This window comes from Rhamphochromis longiceps, linkage group LG5, assembly GCF_057381845.1.
Source record: "Rhamphochromis longiceps isolate RC_006_pf linkage group LG5, R_longiceps_female_GT1.1, whole genome shotgun sequence".
Classification (NCBI taxonomy): Eukaryota; Metazoa; Chordata; class Actinopteri; order Cichliformes; family Cichlidae; genus Rhamphochromis; species Rhamphochromis longiceps.
The window spans coordinates 33,478,549-33,495,585 of record NC_140561.1 but is presented as its reverse complement, the minus strand read 5'-3'; the positions used below and the strand labels follow the sequence as shown (position 1 = coordinate 33,495,585).

The following is a 17,037-nucleotide window of genomic DNA, read 5'->3' as shown; positions in this document are numbered from 1 at the left end:
TGTCCCATTTCTTCTTTTTCTGAATGTATCACTAAACTAACTTGTATCCCTCAGGGCAGAAACTGCTGGCTTGCCCGCTACCTTGAGACTATATCCTGCTGTGCCCTCCTATGTTGGACCCCAACCCGCTTCTGCTCTATAACGCCTTTCACTGTTTCCTCGATATTATGTCTTCTCTGTTGAGTCACGTTGCAGTCTCCTTTTTAAGCATTTTTTGCACCTTGCTGTTTAAATTCTCTGTGCTGTTCGCATGAGATCTTATGATGTGTTCTTTTCTTTTCCTTCCCCCTCTTGCTTTTTCAATCTCCTCTCTCTCTGTTTCTGCTTTCCTTGCCCTGTTTTGTGTACCTCAGTCATTGCTTGTCCCAGGGAAAAGTCCCAGTAAATATGGACGTCGAGGCAGTGCCATAGGGATAGGAACAATAGAAGAGGTCCACGTATATTCTACCTACTTATTTAAAACATTTCTTTAATTGACTATTGTCTTTGTATAATGTAATGTTTAATTAGTATTTACCCTGTTTTAAGTTTAAAATACGGTTTCATTCCTGTGGCTGTGAGAGGTTTTCAGATTTGAAGAATTTATCAGTTATAATGATACTTGTCGGGTTATAGTTTTAATTACAATTTCCTTCATTTCATTCATTTGCACAACCATCATGGGTTTTGGTAGACAGAAGGCAGATCAGTGTCAGGACTTTCATTCACGAATGTGTTTGCACCATTTTACTTTTAAGTTAGTTAAAAGTAACTGCAAGAGAAAAATATATTGTAAAAGGAGAAGATAAACAAACTCCCACTTATGTTCTCATAGACAGTCGCACATCAATGAATCATACTGCGTCTTAAATTAAAAGTGTGCACCAGCCAAGCTGATGTACACGCTGCACCTAAGAAAATAAAATGTCAGAGATGATGAGATGTTCAGAGATAAGAGTAAAAATAATCAGTTATAGAATATATAATGAATTTTTGTCTGGAGCCAAGTTCATCACGGATTTGTAAAATAAAATGTTTTACAAGTTTGTCATAACTTTAACTCAGGATTTATCCAACCGTTACTTCAGAATTCCTCTACAAGATATTTCTACATGTAGAAAGCTTCACTTTATGCACTGCATATCATGTTTTGTTGTTATTACACTATCCCCAAACTGTGTGTCTTACTTTCCTCTCCCTACCCACCGTCAGTCATTGATCATTCCTGGGAAAAGCCCAACCAGGAAAAAGTCTGGGCCGTTCAACTCCCGTCGCAGTAGTGCTATTGGCATCGAGAACATCCAGGAGGTCCAAGAGAGGAGGTGAGAGGACAGAGCAGAGCTGATCAGCAGAGAGTGGGTAGTGAAGAGAGAACAGTGTTGTAACAGATGGAAGACAGGACATTAAAATGAGGGATACAGCTATTAGAAAATGCACTGTGTAAGATCAAATCCTAAGAGAAGGGCTTGTCAATGCTTGATTTGATTAAAAAAACAACAACTGCACAGCTGTTGGTTGCTGTCAGTGGTTCAGCTCATAATGCTCAGTTTTAGGGTGGAGCCATGCTGAGTGATATGAATGCACTGTAACCATTTATTGTTAAACGAAATCAGATGAGCTATTTTGACTACTTTATATCCTTTCCTGAAGCCGAGAAGTATCACCCAACACCCAGAGGACACCAGAGAGTAGCCACATGTCACAGGAAAACAAATCAGACAACTCCTCCAATCACAGTTCTCCAGAGTTTCCTACCACAAAGAACAGGTGACTGTTAATTTCATTATGTAAGAGTATACTACTTTGTATTATAGTCACACACATTGAATCCGTTTGAAAAGGCTGCATTGTATTTTGTAGAATGGAACAGTGACATGGACTATTGCTCTCCAAGTCATAGTCCTAATCCTCTTCAGCCAAATGAATATAACAACCCCAAACATTCACATTATTCAGTCAAACTGTGATCAAACTATGGTTCTTTTGCTTGTAACTGCTTTTTTCGGGAACAACAGATGAACTCTGACATAAAGATGGCAAAGTAATTAGACTTTTAAAGTGCACTTTATTTTATTTTATTTTTTTAACCTTCCTTAATGAACTCAGTAGAAGGAAACCACAAAGTGATTATGTGATCAGAGTGACCCAGGTGTGTAGTTTGGCAATGTGTTGCAGGGCACCATCTATCCCTGAGGCGCAGGACCTTTCCCGCTCCTCCTCCAATGCCAGCAGCTTTGCCAGCGTCGTGGAGGAGCATGAAGCAGAAGAAGAGTACGACACTGGACTGGTAGGTGGAGTAATTACACATTATCAAGTGCATGCATAAAGGTTACTTCCTCCAAAGCCAAAATAAGTCATCAGCGTCCTAGCATTGATGATCCACAAGTGCTTCCATCAGCATTTATTCCACATTTACTGCAGTGAAAGTATCGCTTTGGTTCTTATCTGTTATTTGCTGTAAGCTGAACAACTGGGGGAAAAAACCCATGAGAAGGCTTGATGGATATCACTCCATTCTAGTTAGGACATTCTAGCTATTTCTTTCAGATAGACTGTCTGCATTTACAAAGAGACAAAAACAAATGCACAACTGAATAAAACTTTAGTTTTGATTATGCTGCCTTCATCTTATTGTAAGTTATATATCAAACTTACTTTACTCTTCTTCCAGGAAAGTGTGTCGTGTGTTACACCAGTCAAAAAAGATTCATTTGTGTACAGCTCTGGGGTGGAGGACAGTACCAGCCAAGGAAATCTTCCAGGTGAGCTTGGGAGCTCATATTACTGTCTCAGTAATATCCTGAAGTTGTGGTTACCAAAAGGTCAACTGTTTCACATGTCAAGAGTATCTGGGGGAAATATATATAGGGCAGTTGCAAAAATAACACTCTGTGTTTCCTAAGAAATTAATATTAAAGCACCCTTGAGTGATGGAGCTCAGCTTCCCCATATGGAGCTTACCAACAACAACAGCAGTAGGCATGATTTGTACAATTTAGCGAACTCTTCCTAAATAACTCACATTTACTCTGAAAATGTATCTGTTTCCCACATGAAACATACCCCACATTGGGGTTTTTGTATTTATAACAGCTGGCAGCATTATATGCTTGAGTTTATTAACCATGACAGCAACACATCTGTCCCCTTCCTTCCAGCAGCTTCACGTCTCCAGCAGCAACCGGACGCAGCGAGGACATTAGAACCAAAAGGGACAGACAGCCGGTCAAAGATGGAGCGCACTCAGCAGGAGCACAAATTCTCATCGGTAAGACAAAGTGCTTGGTGCAAGTCATCAAATAACACCGCAATGTTTTCAGAAATTGGTAGAATGATTTAATAAGCGACTTGAGTAAAAGGACCAATATTCCTGCTGGTCATTTGAAATTGTTCTGGGAAATTATATTCGCCTGTTTTTGTTCTACTAGTTTCTGATGCTGTACAGAGTACAGTAATACATCTACAGGCGTGAGGGTACGGTGGTTTTAGGTCCACATTCACTTAACATCTGAAAGCATGTTAACTGAATGCATGCTTAAACTAACACTCAAAAGTCTATAACACAGATGTCATTTGTTCGGAAATGATCTAGTAATCAGCCCAAACAGAAACCAGAGAATCACTAAACACCCATTCTCAGAAGAATGGGTGTCTATACAGACTTTGAGCCCCATGCATGTTTAGTTGGATGTATGTATGTTGAGATATTTGACATAATAAGTTGAACTTAGCTTTGCAAGAGGAAAGTTAATTTGTGCAATTAACATAAGTGTTCATCTTAATTAAGGTGTATTGTTCCTTTTAAATCAAATAAATATAACATGTAAACATAAAGACACTATGCACTAGCATGGCTGAAAACAGAAAGGTGAATCAATGCAAACCAATAAATATTTGCATATTGACTGCACCATGGTTTCTCATTCCTTATCTGTATGCAGAACTGTTAGCCACTCTGTCGCCCCATCATTGACATCCATTTTTCAGGTAGGTTATAATGTTGGTACAGCCTAAGGGATAAATTCCCACATTCCTCCATTCCCTTATTACTTCATTTACCTGATGCTTCTTTCTGCCCATTTATGTATTTCTCCTTTTCTCCCCTTTTGTCTAAGCATTCCAATAAGGGGCATCTTTGTCTAAAAGAAGCAAGCCAAGGGCATGTCAACTCCATCAATGCAGAAAAGGAGCAGTTAGAAGCCAGATCAAGCAACTGACAGATCATACTTTTTTTTTTTTTTTTTTGTTTGACTTGGATCTGCTGCGTGACATGACAGACACCCAGACACCTACCTACCACCATTTCCATGCGAAAACCTCCGTTTTGTTCAGTACAAAGGAAAAGGACCTCTGCACTCATGCAGCATCTCTCAGCTGGCAATGCACAGTACATGTGCCCGCCTTCTCATTCTTCAGGCCAGTAAGCTCCGAAACCTAATTCTTACTGTAAAAACTCAAAGATCGGGATTCAAATGGAGATTTAATCTTGTCACTGAAAGAGTGGTTAAAGAAATCCACACAGCCGGTGTTTGTTCAGCCTGTAAAGAGTTGAACTACAGAAGAAAGCTTTGTTTTTTAATGTCAAACTCACATCCCACTGTGATATTGGTTTGACTTTGATGTATCAGGTGTATGTGGCTGCATCTAAGGCCGCATTTTGTCTTTAAATGTTGATGTATTCTTTTCCGAGTATTCTTCAGTAGATATTTGTTGTGTTTTACAACTTCAGCAAGAGTATGTCATGTTTTAATCAAGGGTACTTTCATGATGCTGTTGCTGGTGGATGTAAAAACTATTATTCACCTTTCTCATTTTTAATTGATGGGTTACATATAAAAGACAAAAACTGTGCCACAGTGAAAAAGAGACCTATTTTAAGAGAAACGTTGACCCTATTGGTTTAGTTTAAGACAAAAGCAGAGCTACTGTAGTGCCCAAACCAGCGACACGCATCATCAAATTTGCAAACTTAAAGCAGTTCTTTGAACTTTTCAAAGATCTTTTTCACACCCCATTTGTTGATGTCTGTGTACAGGTGTGTATACAGCAGTAATGTGTATGGTGTAAATCTGCTTGTCAAAATCCTCTCCTCTGGAAACTGGTGCCATGCTTGACATAAAGGTGTTGTCCTTGTGATTTGTGTTTTACCGAAAAACCAGCCGACATCTCCAGATGCAGTGCACACTGCTAATAGAGAGCCAAATGTCAAAGTTTCCTACTTTGTATGTAAAGTGTAATATATGTATGTGACTTAAACACTACATTTTCAGAGATACTCCTGAACGTTGACCTTTTTGAAAAACCCGATTTGTTGCTGAAAGTAAATTACACTGTGACTCGTCTTGAAGTTGCCTTTATGACTGTCATGTGAGCTGCTTTAAAGAAGGGTTATTTTTAAAGGCACTGTGCTGCTGCCTGATTGCTTGAATGTAAAATGAGGCAGAGATGGATTCATTTGTACATATTTGCTCACAATAGTTGTACTGTGTTGATTCCTGACGACGGTAAACATGAGCAGAGAGGCTTTTTTTTTTAAGTTGTGAAGGAAAAAGCTCATATAGGGATGATTTATTTCAGTGACGTGACTGAAGCAGACCTTTGTCTTTTGTGAATTAACGACAGCATTTATAGTTAAAGAGACAAAAAGTTTAAAACACTGGACCAAATGTACTGTTTAATGTACTCATCAAGTTGTTTATAGCATAAATCACTCTCAATACAACACATGCACAGAAAAACATAGACAAATGTAACAGTAACACATGTCAGTTACAGCCTTTCAGAATCGTTTAAGGAAGATGTATTCAAATCATTTTTCCTCCTGAATCCTTGAGTAGATAAAGCCTGCCCTCGTGTGGCTCTGAGTTATTATAGCACATCACTATGTGGTACCATCATCTATCTGTGCTTGCACTGTATGCTAACCACAACACTGGAAACCAGTCTTCTCTGTGCTTGATTCAAATGATTGTATTGATTCTTGTCAGCTTGCTTAAGCCCTTGTTTAAAAGAAACGTTTGTACATATAGCTTTTTTTGTAAAATAAGCTAACTAAAAAGTTTAATAAAGATGAAAATGCATAAAGTGAATAAAGTTTCATTTCTGCAATAAAAAAAAAAATCATGTTTGCCATTTAAGTATTTCTGTGTGAGAATGAAGCACATTCAATATAAAATGATTGATAAGAAACTGAAAGGCATTCCTCATTCATGAAGGCAGAGATGATTCTCTGTAAGGCTTTAAGGAAGCTGTTTTCCAAGTTATCTAATACACCAACCTAACCACCACCATCTGCTCCTTTTAAAGTTAAATCCCCCAAATTTTTATGAAATCCATTCCCAGACTGGATACCAAATACATGTTTTAACATTCTGTAAGTACATCTTTGTATATATGTAGATTTGTTAGTATCATCGTTTAGTTAGTCCACCATTGCATCACTGTTAACTGATTCCATTTCGAGCCACATGAAACATAGCATGCATGCCTTACTTACCCTGTTTACAGTGTGTCAGAGCTACATTAAGATACTGTTAATGCAATGTAGTCTGTTCCCACAGCTGTTTTCATCATTCTCTGCATGACATTAGAAAACAGTTGCATTTATCACCAACCACCTTTCTAATTTCTTATTTTGTAAAGCAACATTTGCTGATCTTTAGTATTCATTACAAAATGATGACAATGAAGTGTTTGCTATGGCAATACAATGATTTTCATGATGGGCGTCACCAAATCAACCAGGGCTGAACTCGTTCTATGCCATATCTATATTATTTACATCTCCAGGTTCCACCACTTGAACTCAAAGGGCTCCCTGCGGACATTGGACCCACAGTGGACCTCTCCCAACAGCTGGTGGTAGGATGAATAGTCGTCAATGAACGTGCAGTTGAGGCCCAGGCCTTGCATTAGAGAGCACATCTCAGCCTCGAGTGCACATCGTCCATTCACTTTGGGGCCAAAGGGCTTTGGGATACCAAGGTTTTTCCCCAAAACAATCATGTTCACCTGGAAACAAATATAGCAAATAGTTCTTCTGTCAGCCCAAAGATTTATTTACATCTTTTTTCAACTAGCAGGAGCTTTGATGCCTAATAAAACATAATGTACAATTTACCATGTCGGGGTAGTAAGCTACTGCTCTATACTCCTTTTCATCCTCCACTAGTTTGAAGAGGATTGGCAGATCAATGATGTCTTCATCGTCTAGGCCTAGTTCCCTCTTCAACACATCCCGGTTCCAGTCGATGCAGCTCTGGAAATAAAATAATGATAATATATGCCTCTAAAATTATTCTCATTTTGCTTGTTAAATTACTGTGCTCAAAATATAAAACATTTTTCCATAGTGGTTCATATGGTAGTTTTGGTTTACGTACCACCAAAATCTACCCAAATACAAATGTACCCAATAGTATGTGAATATCAGCCCTAATATGCAGGTTAAGATCATTTAGCCACATTAACTGCAAAAATTTCTCTAAAAGAAAAATCATGCATACATCCATGCATGTGTCTTTGACGAAGCACTTGTCGCTAAACACGGGGTCACACTGCACAGCTCAGTGACTTTAGAGTGGCTTGGTCATAGGAGGCTATTTTTACACTAAGTCAGTTTGACAAATGTCTGGCCAGTGTTGTTACGGAGTGCAAATATCTATGAGAAGGAACAGCATGTGTAGAAGTATGCTACATAGGTTCATAGGCTGTAGAGTACTGATGCACACAGTAAAAATTAAACTTAGGAATTAAAGGACAAACGGCTTCTGAGAAAAACACAAAAACTTTTTGTTTGGACCTTTAAAAGTTGTAATGACAAAGGGGCTCAGAAGAGTAACTTGAGCAATGCCAAATGCATGCTAGGGTGGGGTAGAGTACAATGCAATTGGACTCTAAAGCAGCTGAAATATCTTAAATGATGAATCCTCCTTTACTAATGCTGCCTGAAACCAACAGTAAAGCTTGTTGGAAAGATAATAATGTTGTGGGGCTGGTGGCCATGAATTAGTGCTGATAAAAAAAATTCCTAATGTACAGCATCCTGGCATTCCCCATTCCAATACCTTTGGCAAGAATTGAAATGCTGACTGCGTGCCAGCCGCTCTCACTCAAAAACAGTTGTGCTTTCACTAATGCCATTGTGGGTGAATGGGAGCAAATCCTGCAACGAGGTTCTAAAATCCAGTGAAAAGCCTTCCTAGAGAGTAGAGGCTGTCATAGCACCATATTAATGCTCGTTGCCAGAATGTGACATTCAGCAGTTAGACGTGTTATCTTTGTTTACATACTTGTGTCTTCGTGCCTGAACTAGCATACCATATTCTTTTCTGGTCTTCTTTCTTTTCATCTTCTTTCCATTTCTATAATCTCACTCACCTGTACATAGTTATTTTCAGCTTGGAGTTTTTCATCCTTAAGGATTTCATCCAGTGTTATTTGTTCTGCATTTGTCAACCCTGTTTGGGAACATCATTCAGAGTGAGTGATAAGGCTTGGTGCCATGATGAATTTGTGCATTGCTAAGATGCCCTTGCATATATTCTACAGACGTTGCAGATAAACACTGGCCTACCATCAAACAACGTGGCTTGTCCGTGTCCACTGCTCTGTAGGCCTCTGAATAGTTTGTAACCTGCGTCTGGGCTGGACAACAGCAGTCGGAAGCCCTGTGAACAGACAAACAAGAGACAAAGATAACAGTGAAGCTCTCATATCCTAAAACCTTATATAATTCCACAATATACAAAGCAGCAAGTCACTATCAAGCAGATGCAGCACCAGATTCACTTCAGTAGAAAATTTAGTTACCTTTCTGTCAGGTGCAGGAACGAAAGTCATGAATTCATCCACGTGGCCAACAAGGAGCCAGTCAGAGAACAAGGCAATGGGCTCCTGAACCTTCTGAGCCCACAAAAAGTCTTGAACTACTTTGGTCATATTTCGTCCTTTAGTTGCCCTATAAGAAATAAAAAGGTTTCACTTTGCAAAAGTCATCTGTAACATTTCTGCTCTTGGTACATTTGCTTACAAGTCAAGAATTGATCTTTGAATTTTTTTAGAAACTCACGTAGGGAAGGCAACCCCAATGATGATTCTACCCAGGGGGTATTTTTTTCCATTTACTGTGACAGGAGGACTGACCTCCAGATTGCCAAACGAATCTAAACTGCTCACATGTTCATCTAGGGCCACCCTTGTCACATAGCCAAAGTCGGGACCCTAGACAAAGTAAATAATTGTTTGTGTTTTTTTATAAATCAGCGTAAGTAATGTAATTTTCTGCTTTGAGCCTATAATTTGATTAACAAAACCAATGTGAATAATATACAATCAAAGCTTTAATGACATCAACAGTAAAAACTTATTATAAGCTTTTCTCCTACAAGCAGCTCATCGTATGGAAAGTTTGCTAGCTCGCCATCTCTCGGGGAATCCAGAACAACAGGAAAACGATGATGAGGTGAATCGATGTAACCAAATTCCAGTTCATCCTGAAAAATAGAAAATATGTGTTATATTTATGCTGTCCTCTTGGCTTAGTTGATTAGAGAATTTTTTTTCTTCGTGTGAATGAATAGATATGTACGTGTTTGCAAATGTTTGTGGTTTTCCGTTTTGCAGTGTGGTTGTTGTGAAACCAGTTGCTATTGTGTAATCTTTCAAAGAAACACTTTTCGTGGTTTTCGTGTTAATGTTCGTCTTATTTACTGTTCCTGTTTACTTGGAGTTATAAAACCACAATGTTACCATCATTAAAACTCATAACCCTTCCTTGTTTAAAAAAAAATGGCTTACCTGCATCCAGCGGTCACCTCTGTTTACATATTCATGACAAATGTTCAGCTTGTACCCACTCTTCGCAACAAGGTTCCTCATTCCTTTCAGGAACTGGTAGTTATCAGATGTGCTAACAAAGAAACAGTCAAGCAGTTTTTAGATTGTGCCACAACATAAGTAACATATTTGAATTTATTTTAGTGAGAGCTTTAAAAACAATTTAAAAATTAAATTGTAAAACAACAAATGTCTGTGAAAGCAGTATTTACAGTATTTACACAGACAAACAGGTTTGGCTTTCTTGGAAAGAAGGCAAGCTAAGGGGAATGTGTGACAGCAACAACAGCTGTCACCATCATGCTCATTATTCATGAGTCTACACTAACCTGCAGACAAACACCTCTACAGGTCGAAGCGTGTTGGGTGTCATGATCCATGGTGCGACTTTAAACACAACTTTGTCAGTAAAAATCGGCGTCTCAGGGAGACCCTGTTGAAACATGCGAGAGGCTGTTGAGTACTGCCGGTTATACTCCATTCTATGTTTGTAATGCAACATTAAAAAATGGATTCAAAAACTTCATGTTAACTGGAGTCACAAAATGTATCCGCTACAGTTATGCTGTAGTTAAGGGTGTAAAGAAAGAAGGTGATTAAATAAAGCAGTGTTACACTGTAACGCTATACTCTGGAACTTACATCAGAGATTGGTTCTAATAGACTGAGGTTGATGGTGACGAGTCCATTGAAGTCTTTGTCAGGAAACCTCAGGCCCTCCACATAAAAGTTCATCTCTGCCACGCCTCCAAGGTAAGGCACTTCCTTGGACAGCACATCACTGCTCAGCACCAGTGGATAGTCTTTCACAAAGAGATTGTAAAGTTTCTGCGCTGAAGTAAGAATGACAGAAAACAGGTTAAATACTTAGGCGGTTAACTTAGAAACAAAAAGAAAAAAAAGAATGTGTTCAAAACATGCTTTTACAGATCAGGTGACATGCACATCAGATCAAATGTTCCGGGGCTTTTCTTTATACCCACTTCTTTACTCACATAGGCCACTATTTGACACTTCAGTGGATCGGTTTCTGAAGACTCGAACACTCTCTGCATCTCCCTGAGAGATGTGCATGGTTAGTTTGTAGCCCTCTGGGAGTTTACCCGGGCCTTTGGTCCGCAGCACCATGACAGACATGTCCTTTAGATCTGTACATCCATAAAAATTATTAATGCCGTTGGCACCATAGAATTTTTTCCCCATCTCAGGTGTTGTGCCTGGTATCTGCTGTAGTCACTGACTTACAGTAGGGGCTTTGATCCCGCGCTATAGTGCAATTTGGTACCTTCCATATCTGTACTAGTTACTCCTTCAGTGCTGAAGAGACTTTTTTTAACTGCTCCACATGCTGCAGACGTCAGTCAGCATGTGGTAGTGTTTCTGGTAACTGTAAACCTTTGACTGAGCAAAAAAATGACTTAATCTGACTAACAGTAAATCTTTTTTGACAGTTAACATGAACTTGAATCATGCTCTTGATAGAGGAAATGCTGAAATCAAGAAATGTGACATACTGACTTGTGACAACAGCAATGTCATGCAATTACACAGTTTCCTTTGGGATTAATAGAGTATTCTGATTCAGATTCAATTTTGTGCTACTATACCTTGCTATCATTTTCATGTTGACTGGCACTTTGGTACCTTCCATACCTGTACTAGTTACTCCTTCAGTGCTGAAGAGACTTTTTTTAACTGCTCCACATGCTGCAGACGTCAGTCAGCATGTGGTAGTGTTTCTGGTAACTGTACACCTTTACACATAACGCCTGACCAGCATATACTATCAAATTTCAGCTCTACTGGATTTTATCTTTACCCTTGTGAGTCTTTGTCTCTCACAAGGTTTCTTTATCAGACTGATTTACCATATCACCATTTGAATCTGCTTAGTACAGACAATAAGAACGGCTTTTCTAATGCTAGGGAAAGTTTAAAAAAAAACTTGTGGGTGGTACAGAAAACAAATGAAAAAATAGAGTATTTATTGGTGAAAACTGAAACTGCACTGAAAGTGGTTTACCAGACACTTTATAAATGCTTTTGTCCTCGCTGTCTGGTGTCTTCTTGTAGGTCTTTTCTGAGTCACAGTTGACCAAAAGGATGGCCCCATGCCCATTAGGACCCCATTTCCAAGAACCCTAAAATATTTTCAAAAAAATGAAAATGTGAATTTTGTGACTTAAAGACTTCAGCAAAATCTTCTGAAAATAATTGCAAGCTGAATAAGCATGTTTGCATCTTGTCTTTACTGACATACAATGGAAATGTGATATTGTGTTGAAGTAGTTCTGTCATGTAAAGCTGAAACATTTTAGATCACCTTTTTAGGGTTGTTTTTCTCCACGATGCCATCTCTATCAGCATCGACATCCAGTGAGAGCTCTGCATAACAGAAAGCTTGTTGATCACACACACTGCTTTTCCAGATACAGGCTCAGATCGCAGTACAGCTATTGTTTTGTTTTTTCATATCACAATCATCATGATATGAAACTCTGGTGAATCGTACATCATGTTTGGATTGTAATGAGCAATAAAATGTACTATTTTACAGACAAAACAACAAGTTCTTAGTAAAATGCATGTTGCGTCATTATAATTTAACTTACCAACAGCTGTTAGATGCACAACTGCTCTCCCTAAGACCTCTTTATTCGCCCCATAGTACTGGACTGACAGCTTTTAAAATAAAAGACATAAGCTGATGATGTGCAGAAATTTAACAGGTATTGATTTTATATTGTTTGATTGTGAGTTGTCCATTGTAAAGCAAATAGGAGTGAGCCCTGGTAATTTCAACAGCTACAATTCAATCATTAACTAAAGTACAAATCCTGACAGGAGTTCGGTTTGACAGTATTTTTACCCACAGGTGCAGGAAAACTGAGCAAAAAAATGACTTAATCTGACTAACAGTAAATCTTTTTTGACAGTTAACATGAACTTGAATCATGCTCTTGATAGAGGAAATGCTGAAATCAAGAAATGTGACATACTGACTTGTGACATCAGCAATGTCATGCAATTACACAGTTTCCTTTGGGATTAATAGAGTATTCTGATTCAGATTCAATTTTGTGCTACTATACCTTGCTATCATTTTCATGTTGACTGGCATGGTCCCTGCTGATGAGCAGGACTGAGTTTTCAGTGAGAGGGATGGGAGAGAGGTGGGATGTGTCCCGAGGAGTGGGGCTGATGCTGTACTGAACATTGGCAGTGCCTTTCACGGAGAAGAACTTGGAGGTGGGAGGGGCACTCCTGAGAACCAGAAAAAAAAGCACAATTTGATGACAGGTGTTTTATACAACACAAACATATTGTATTAAACATGAGGTCCACTTCAAAAAGCGCATATTTTTCTCCATGTACATATGAGGAAGTGCTCTGACGTACACAGACAAGCCACAAGCTTTAGTCACAGTGATATCGGTCTGCTTAGAAACTGACCTGATAAACTGAACAAGTCATATTCTTGTCATTTCTGTAGCTGTTCGTGCTTTTTACACTAATTTTTCTTGAGGCACTAGGAACATGATAATCTTGTATCATACTAGGTTGCAGAGGGGTTTTTTTTAACCCATGTGTCATCTGTTTGTTTAGCAATAGGCGCCATTGAAACAACTGAAAGAGTTGGTCTGGCAAAGCTGAGACCACAACGTAGACAACTTGACGTGGCACAAATGCTGATGTCTTTACAGCAAAAACTTCTTGAAGGTGACATTTACTGAATGGTTTAATAATGCTCTATAACACGATGATGGTTGTAGTAGACATAATTTATTGACTTTGCACTACATAAACTGGCAGCTAGAATATGTCAGAATTCTATTGTTTAACCTGAAGGATGATATTTGTGTGCAGTTCCTGGTGGTGGCAAATCTAATAGTCTTTTGTTTGTGGAAAGAATTAACAGTGTTTCATTGTTGCTGTTAACAGGAGAGACTTTGTTTTCCAAAGAAATGTATGGTGTACATTCTGCCAAATGCCAGCCTACATAACAGAGAGACAAGGGATTACTGACTCGGCAGAGTGGGAGACTGGAATATGGACGGGACCACCTGGGCCTCAAAGGGGTTTTAGAATATCCAAAAACACTTTCTATCGAGAATTATTTTGATTTTAACACTAACTTCTTTTCATTCTATCAGTCCCTATGTAGAGAACACTGACAGAGATACTGGAGACTGATTCCAACGTGCGATTTAAATGTTAATCACCAAGACAGCTCTTGTTTTGTGTACAAATGAATAATGAACTTCAGATGAGTTTTCTAATTCCTGAAATAATGTTTTTGACCAATCATGGCTAACCAACAGTACTACTCTTTTAATGGAGAAGAGAAAGTCTTTTGGCTGTTTGATCACAACCATCACAACCACACTGCCAATAAAAGGTAATGAATAATAACACATGCATTTGATTTATATTATCAATATTGTTTGTAAAAAGGATCTGGGTGGACCACACCTGGATGTGGAAAACAGCTTGCTCTCTGGCCACCCAGCTTTAAAATAAAATCATGACCTCTTTTGGCCAGCAGTCCCTGACTTAATGATGTTAGTAAAATAGGACTAATAATTTAAAGTATAACATACATTATATGGACCACACAGTATTGTGCCGAGCCTCTTAAACTTTGAGTGCAGGCATTTTAGTCCCATTGCCACAGGTGTATAAAATCAAGGATCTAGCAATGCAATCCGCCTTTACCAACATTTGTTAAATAATGGGTCGTAGAGAAGCACTGGTACTATAATAGCATGTAACTTCTCTGTAAAATCTCTTCCCTTTTAGATAATCCAGGAGCAGCTGCACCGTTGCAAATTGGACGGTTCAGTTACTACAGAAACTTGGCCACGACGCTACCAAACAGGGCCGCAGGGTGCCAAGACCTATATTACCTGGAAGTCTTCAACGCTCTGCTGACTCAGTAACTACTTCCAAACCTCCTCTGGTATTAACATCAGTACAAAAACTATGTGCCGGGAGCTTAATGGGGGCACATGCCCGAGCAGCTTCTGCAGGTGTAATGTTTAAGTGTCCCAATACTTAGGAACACTTCTGCCCCAACATAGTGTATAGTGCTACTATTCAAAAACACAACCGATAGTATGCCAAAGGTATCATACAATTGAATCAACATTTCACTAAATATTTTAGCAAATAATTAACTTCTCGAACATAGAATACTGCACGGATGTTCTGTTAAATAAAAAATAAAAAATAAACAACGCCAAAGCAACGCTTGTGAAGCGTGCGTATTTTTAATGACAGTGAAAATACAATCTGCACACAGGATACATATGGACAATCGGCTACGATATTTGATAGAACATTAATATTACCACAAAGCAACGCGTTTGCTTATCAACCCCTAAGCAAGACATTTCACATAACTCAGGTGAGCTTTTTGGCGAAGAATGTATTATAGCGGTTTGAGCAAGACCTACCTGTTCAGGTTGACGTTTAGCTCCGAGCCAACTACGTATAGTACCGTCGTAGTTTTGCCGTAATCTATTCTGAGCGTGCGGGGATGGATCATGACTGTCGTCTTCTCGCACTGTTAGACAGAGACTGACCACAAACGTCCAGCGATTGCTGCGACAGTACAGAGAAGTGAAAGCGCAAACTTCTAAACTGTTTCAGACCAGCGCGACAACTCATCATAAAAGCTGCAGGTACGTTGCTAGGCTTAGGCTTTGTGCGGTGATTGGTCAGTCAAATTCCACTCCGCCCCCTCCAGTGGCCACTTATCCTATGGCAGTTCTTTATTCTTATCTATTTACCGAGATCTTCTGGAGGAAAGTGGGCTGGCTCTGTGCACATTTCAACTATTAATAATTGAATAGACTGATTTTATATAGTTAACTACTTTTCCTGAGAATTCAAAGCGCTTTATACAGCTTGCCTCATTCACCCATTCATTAAAAGCACTTTTATCCATGCTTTTTCTACATAAGAGGTTTCTCTACATTCACACGCATTCACACTCCGACGGATACATCGGACCAATTTGGGATTAATATCTTGCACATGATATTTAGCATGCACACTGGAGAAGCCAAGGATCGACCCACCAACTTTCCGATTAGTAGTAGATGACCTCATAAGCTATAGCCAACCCAGTACGAACAGATGACTTGTATTTTTTTTCTGTATTTACTTTAGGTTTTTACAGACACATTGTGACAACTGACACCAACCAGCGCACCCACCCACTGCACCATAGAGCCGCACCCTTCGAGATCTCTCAGCAGTATGCACTGAACAGTCACTTGAAAGTTTTCTACGTGATGTTCTCGCCACTGTTACCAACATTATAACGTGCATATAGAGCTGAGTATGTGTGTTTAGAGTCATGTTAGTGTTTCACCTTACCTGTTCACCTTTGCTGTCAAAGAGGTTCCAACAACGTAGAGAAGTTGCTGCGTTTTTTGTGTGTCTAGACGACATGTAAGTTGACTACCCGTGGTAACTTTTCTTTTCAAGAAAGTAGGTATATGTGGAGGGACATTGGTTTGGTAAACGTCTTGAAACATGGTTGACGGCTGTTTGCCTCCTGTGAAGAGTAGTAGGTGTGTGCAGATGTACTCATATCTGAAAAGCCTAAGTAGCTTATGTAATTTGCAGTAGGAGGGACAAGCTTACAAGCCTTCCCATCTTTAAAATAATTTGCCAAAACCTGTTAATTAAAATCTTCAGAGGAGTTGTGCAACTTATGATTGGTTGAGGCCAATGGAAGTTTTTGTTCCGCACCACAGACATTGCTGTATATTGCAAAGGCATGGCCAACCTGCTAGGGCATGTCATAGGTTCAAGGACTGTATTGTACTGTGTGTCTGTATGTACAATCATTTTGTTGGTGTTTGTGGGAATAAATAAGTAGCCCTTGAAAACTAGGTTGCAGAATAAGGGCCAGGTTCTGTTTGCTGTCACCATCTGGGTGTTTGGAGGTTAATGGTTAATCTGCGTTTAACACTGGATACTGTGTTTCCTCTTAAAAGGAAAGTAAAAAAATCAGAAAGCTTTGACTCTCTGATATAAATCGCAAACACACACCTTAAAGCAGATAACCTGTAAGCTGGAGAGGAAATTGTGATGCACTAAAGATTTTCATTCGGTTTATAAAAGCAGTTTTCTGTTCTATAAAAAAAGTGCAGATTTCTACAAGGGTGTTCAAAAAAGTCTCACCATTAGTTAACGCAGTCACTTCAA

The 17,037-nt window shown here is 39.1% G+C and overlaps 2 protein-coding genes across 11 annotated transcripts in view; one reads left to right on the top strand and one right to left on the bottom strand.

Moving 5' to 3' along the window:
• Nucleotides 1-6,099, top strand: part of rap1gapb (RAP1 GTPase activating protein b) — a 112,043-nt gene extending 105,944 nt beyond the window's left edge. For 6 of the 10 annotated variants that reach the window (XM_085407308.1, XM_085407303.1, XM_085407301.1 and 3 more), the window contains 8 exons: nt 354-431; nt 1,192-1,301; nt 1,630-1,746; nt 2,137-2,266; nt 2,651-2,741; nt 3,138-3,247; nt 3,921-3,966; nt 4,095-6,099. In XM_085407308.1, the coding sequence (XP_085263434.1) occupies nt 354-431; nt 1,192-1,301; nt 1,630-1,746; nt 2,137-2,266; nt 2,651-2,741; nt 3,138-3,247; nt 3,921-3,929 (645 nt within the window). In that variant the 3' untranslated portion in view covers nt 3,930-3,966; nt 4,095-6,099. The remainder of the gene's footprint in view (nt 1-353; nt 432-1,191; nt 1,302-1,629; nt 1,747-2,136; nt 2,267-2,650; nt 2,742-3,137; nt 3,248-3,920; nt 3,967-4,094) is intronic. The other 4 variants (XM_085407302.1, XM_085407307.1, XM_085407310.1 and 1 more) reach the window with 2 other exon arrangements.
• Nucleotides 5,641-15,498, bottom strand: padi2 (peptidyl arginine deiminase, type II). Its single transcript, XM_085407312.1, has 16 exons — nt 15,273-15,498; nt 12,909-13,080; nt 12,429-12,498; nt 12,140-12,201; nt 11,840-11,957; nt 10,812-10,964; nt 10,459-10,649; nt 10,146-10,249; nt 9,778-9,889; nt 9,366-9,473; nt 9,050-9,201; nt 8,791-8,938; nt 8,555-8,648; nt 8,359-8,438; nt 7,100-7,237; nt 5,641-6,990 (listed from the first exon to the last, which is right to left on the bottom strand). The coding sequence occupies exons 1-16, from the start codon at nt 15,362-15,364 to the stop codon at nt 6,757-6,759; spliced, it is 2,028 nt and encodes a 675-aa protein (XP_085263438.1). The 5' UTR covers nt 15,365-15,498; the 3' UTR covers nt 5,641-6,756.
• Nucleotides 15,499-17,037: the final 1,539 nt, after the last annotated feature.

Bases quoted from the DNA above. Each gene is read 5' to 3' on its own strand.
- padi2 (XM_085407312.1), bottom strand. From the start codon at position 15,364: ATGATCCATCCCCGCACGCTCAGAATAGATTACGGCAAAACTACGACG. The intron at 12,499-12,908 runs GTATAGTAGCAC...TTATTTTAAAAG, and splicing joins AACATGAAAATGATAGCAAG to CTGTCAGTCCAGTACTATGG. The intron at 8,439-8,554 runs GTAGGCCAGTGT...GTTCCCAAACAG, and splicing joins ACAAGCCACGTTGTTTGATG to GGTTGACAAATGCAGAACAA.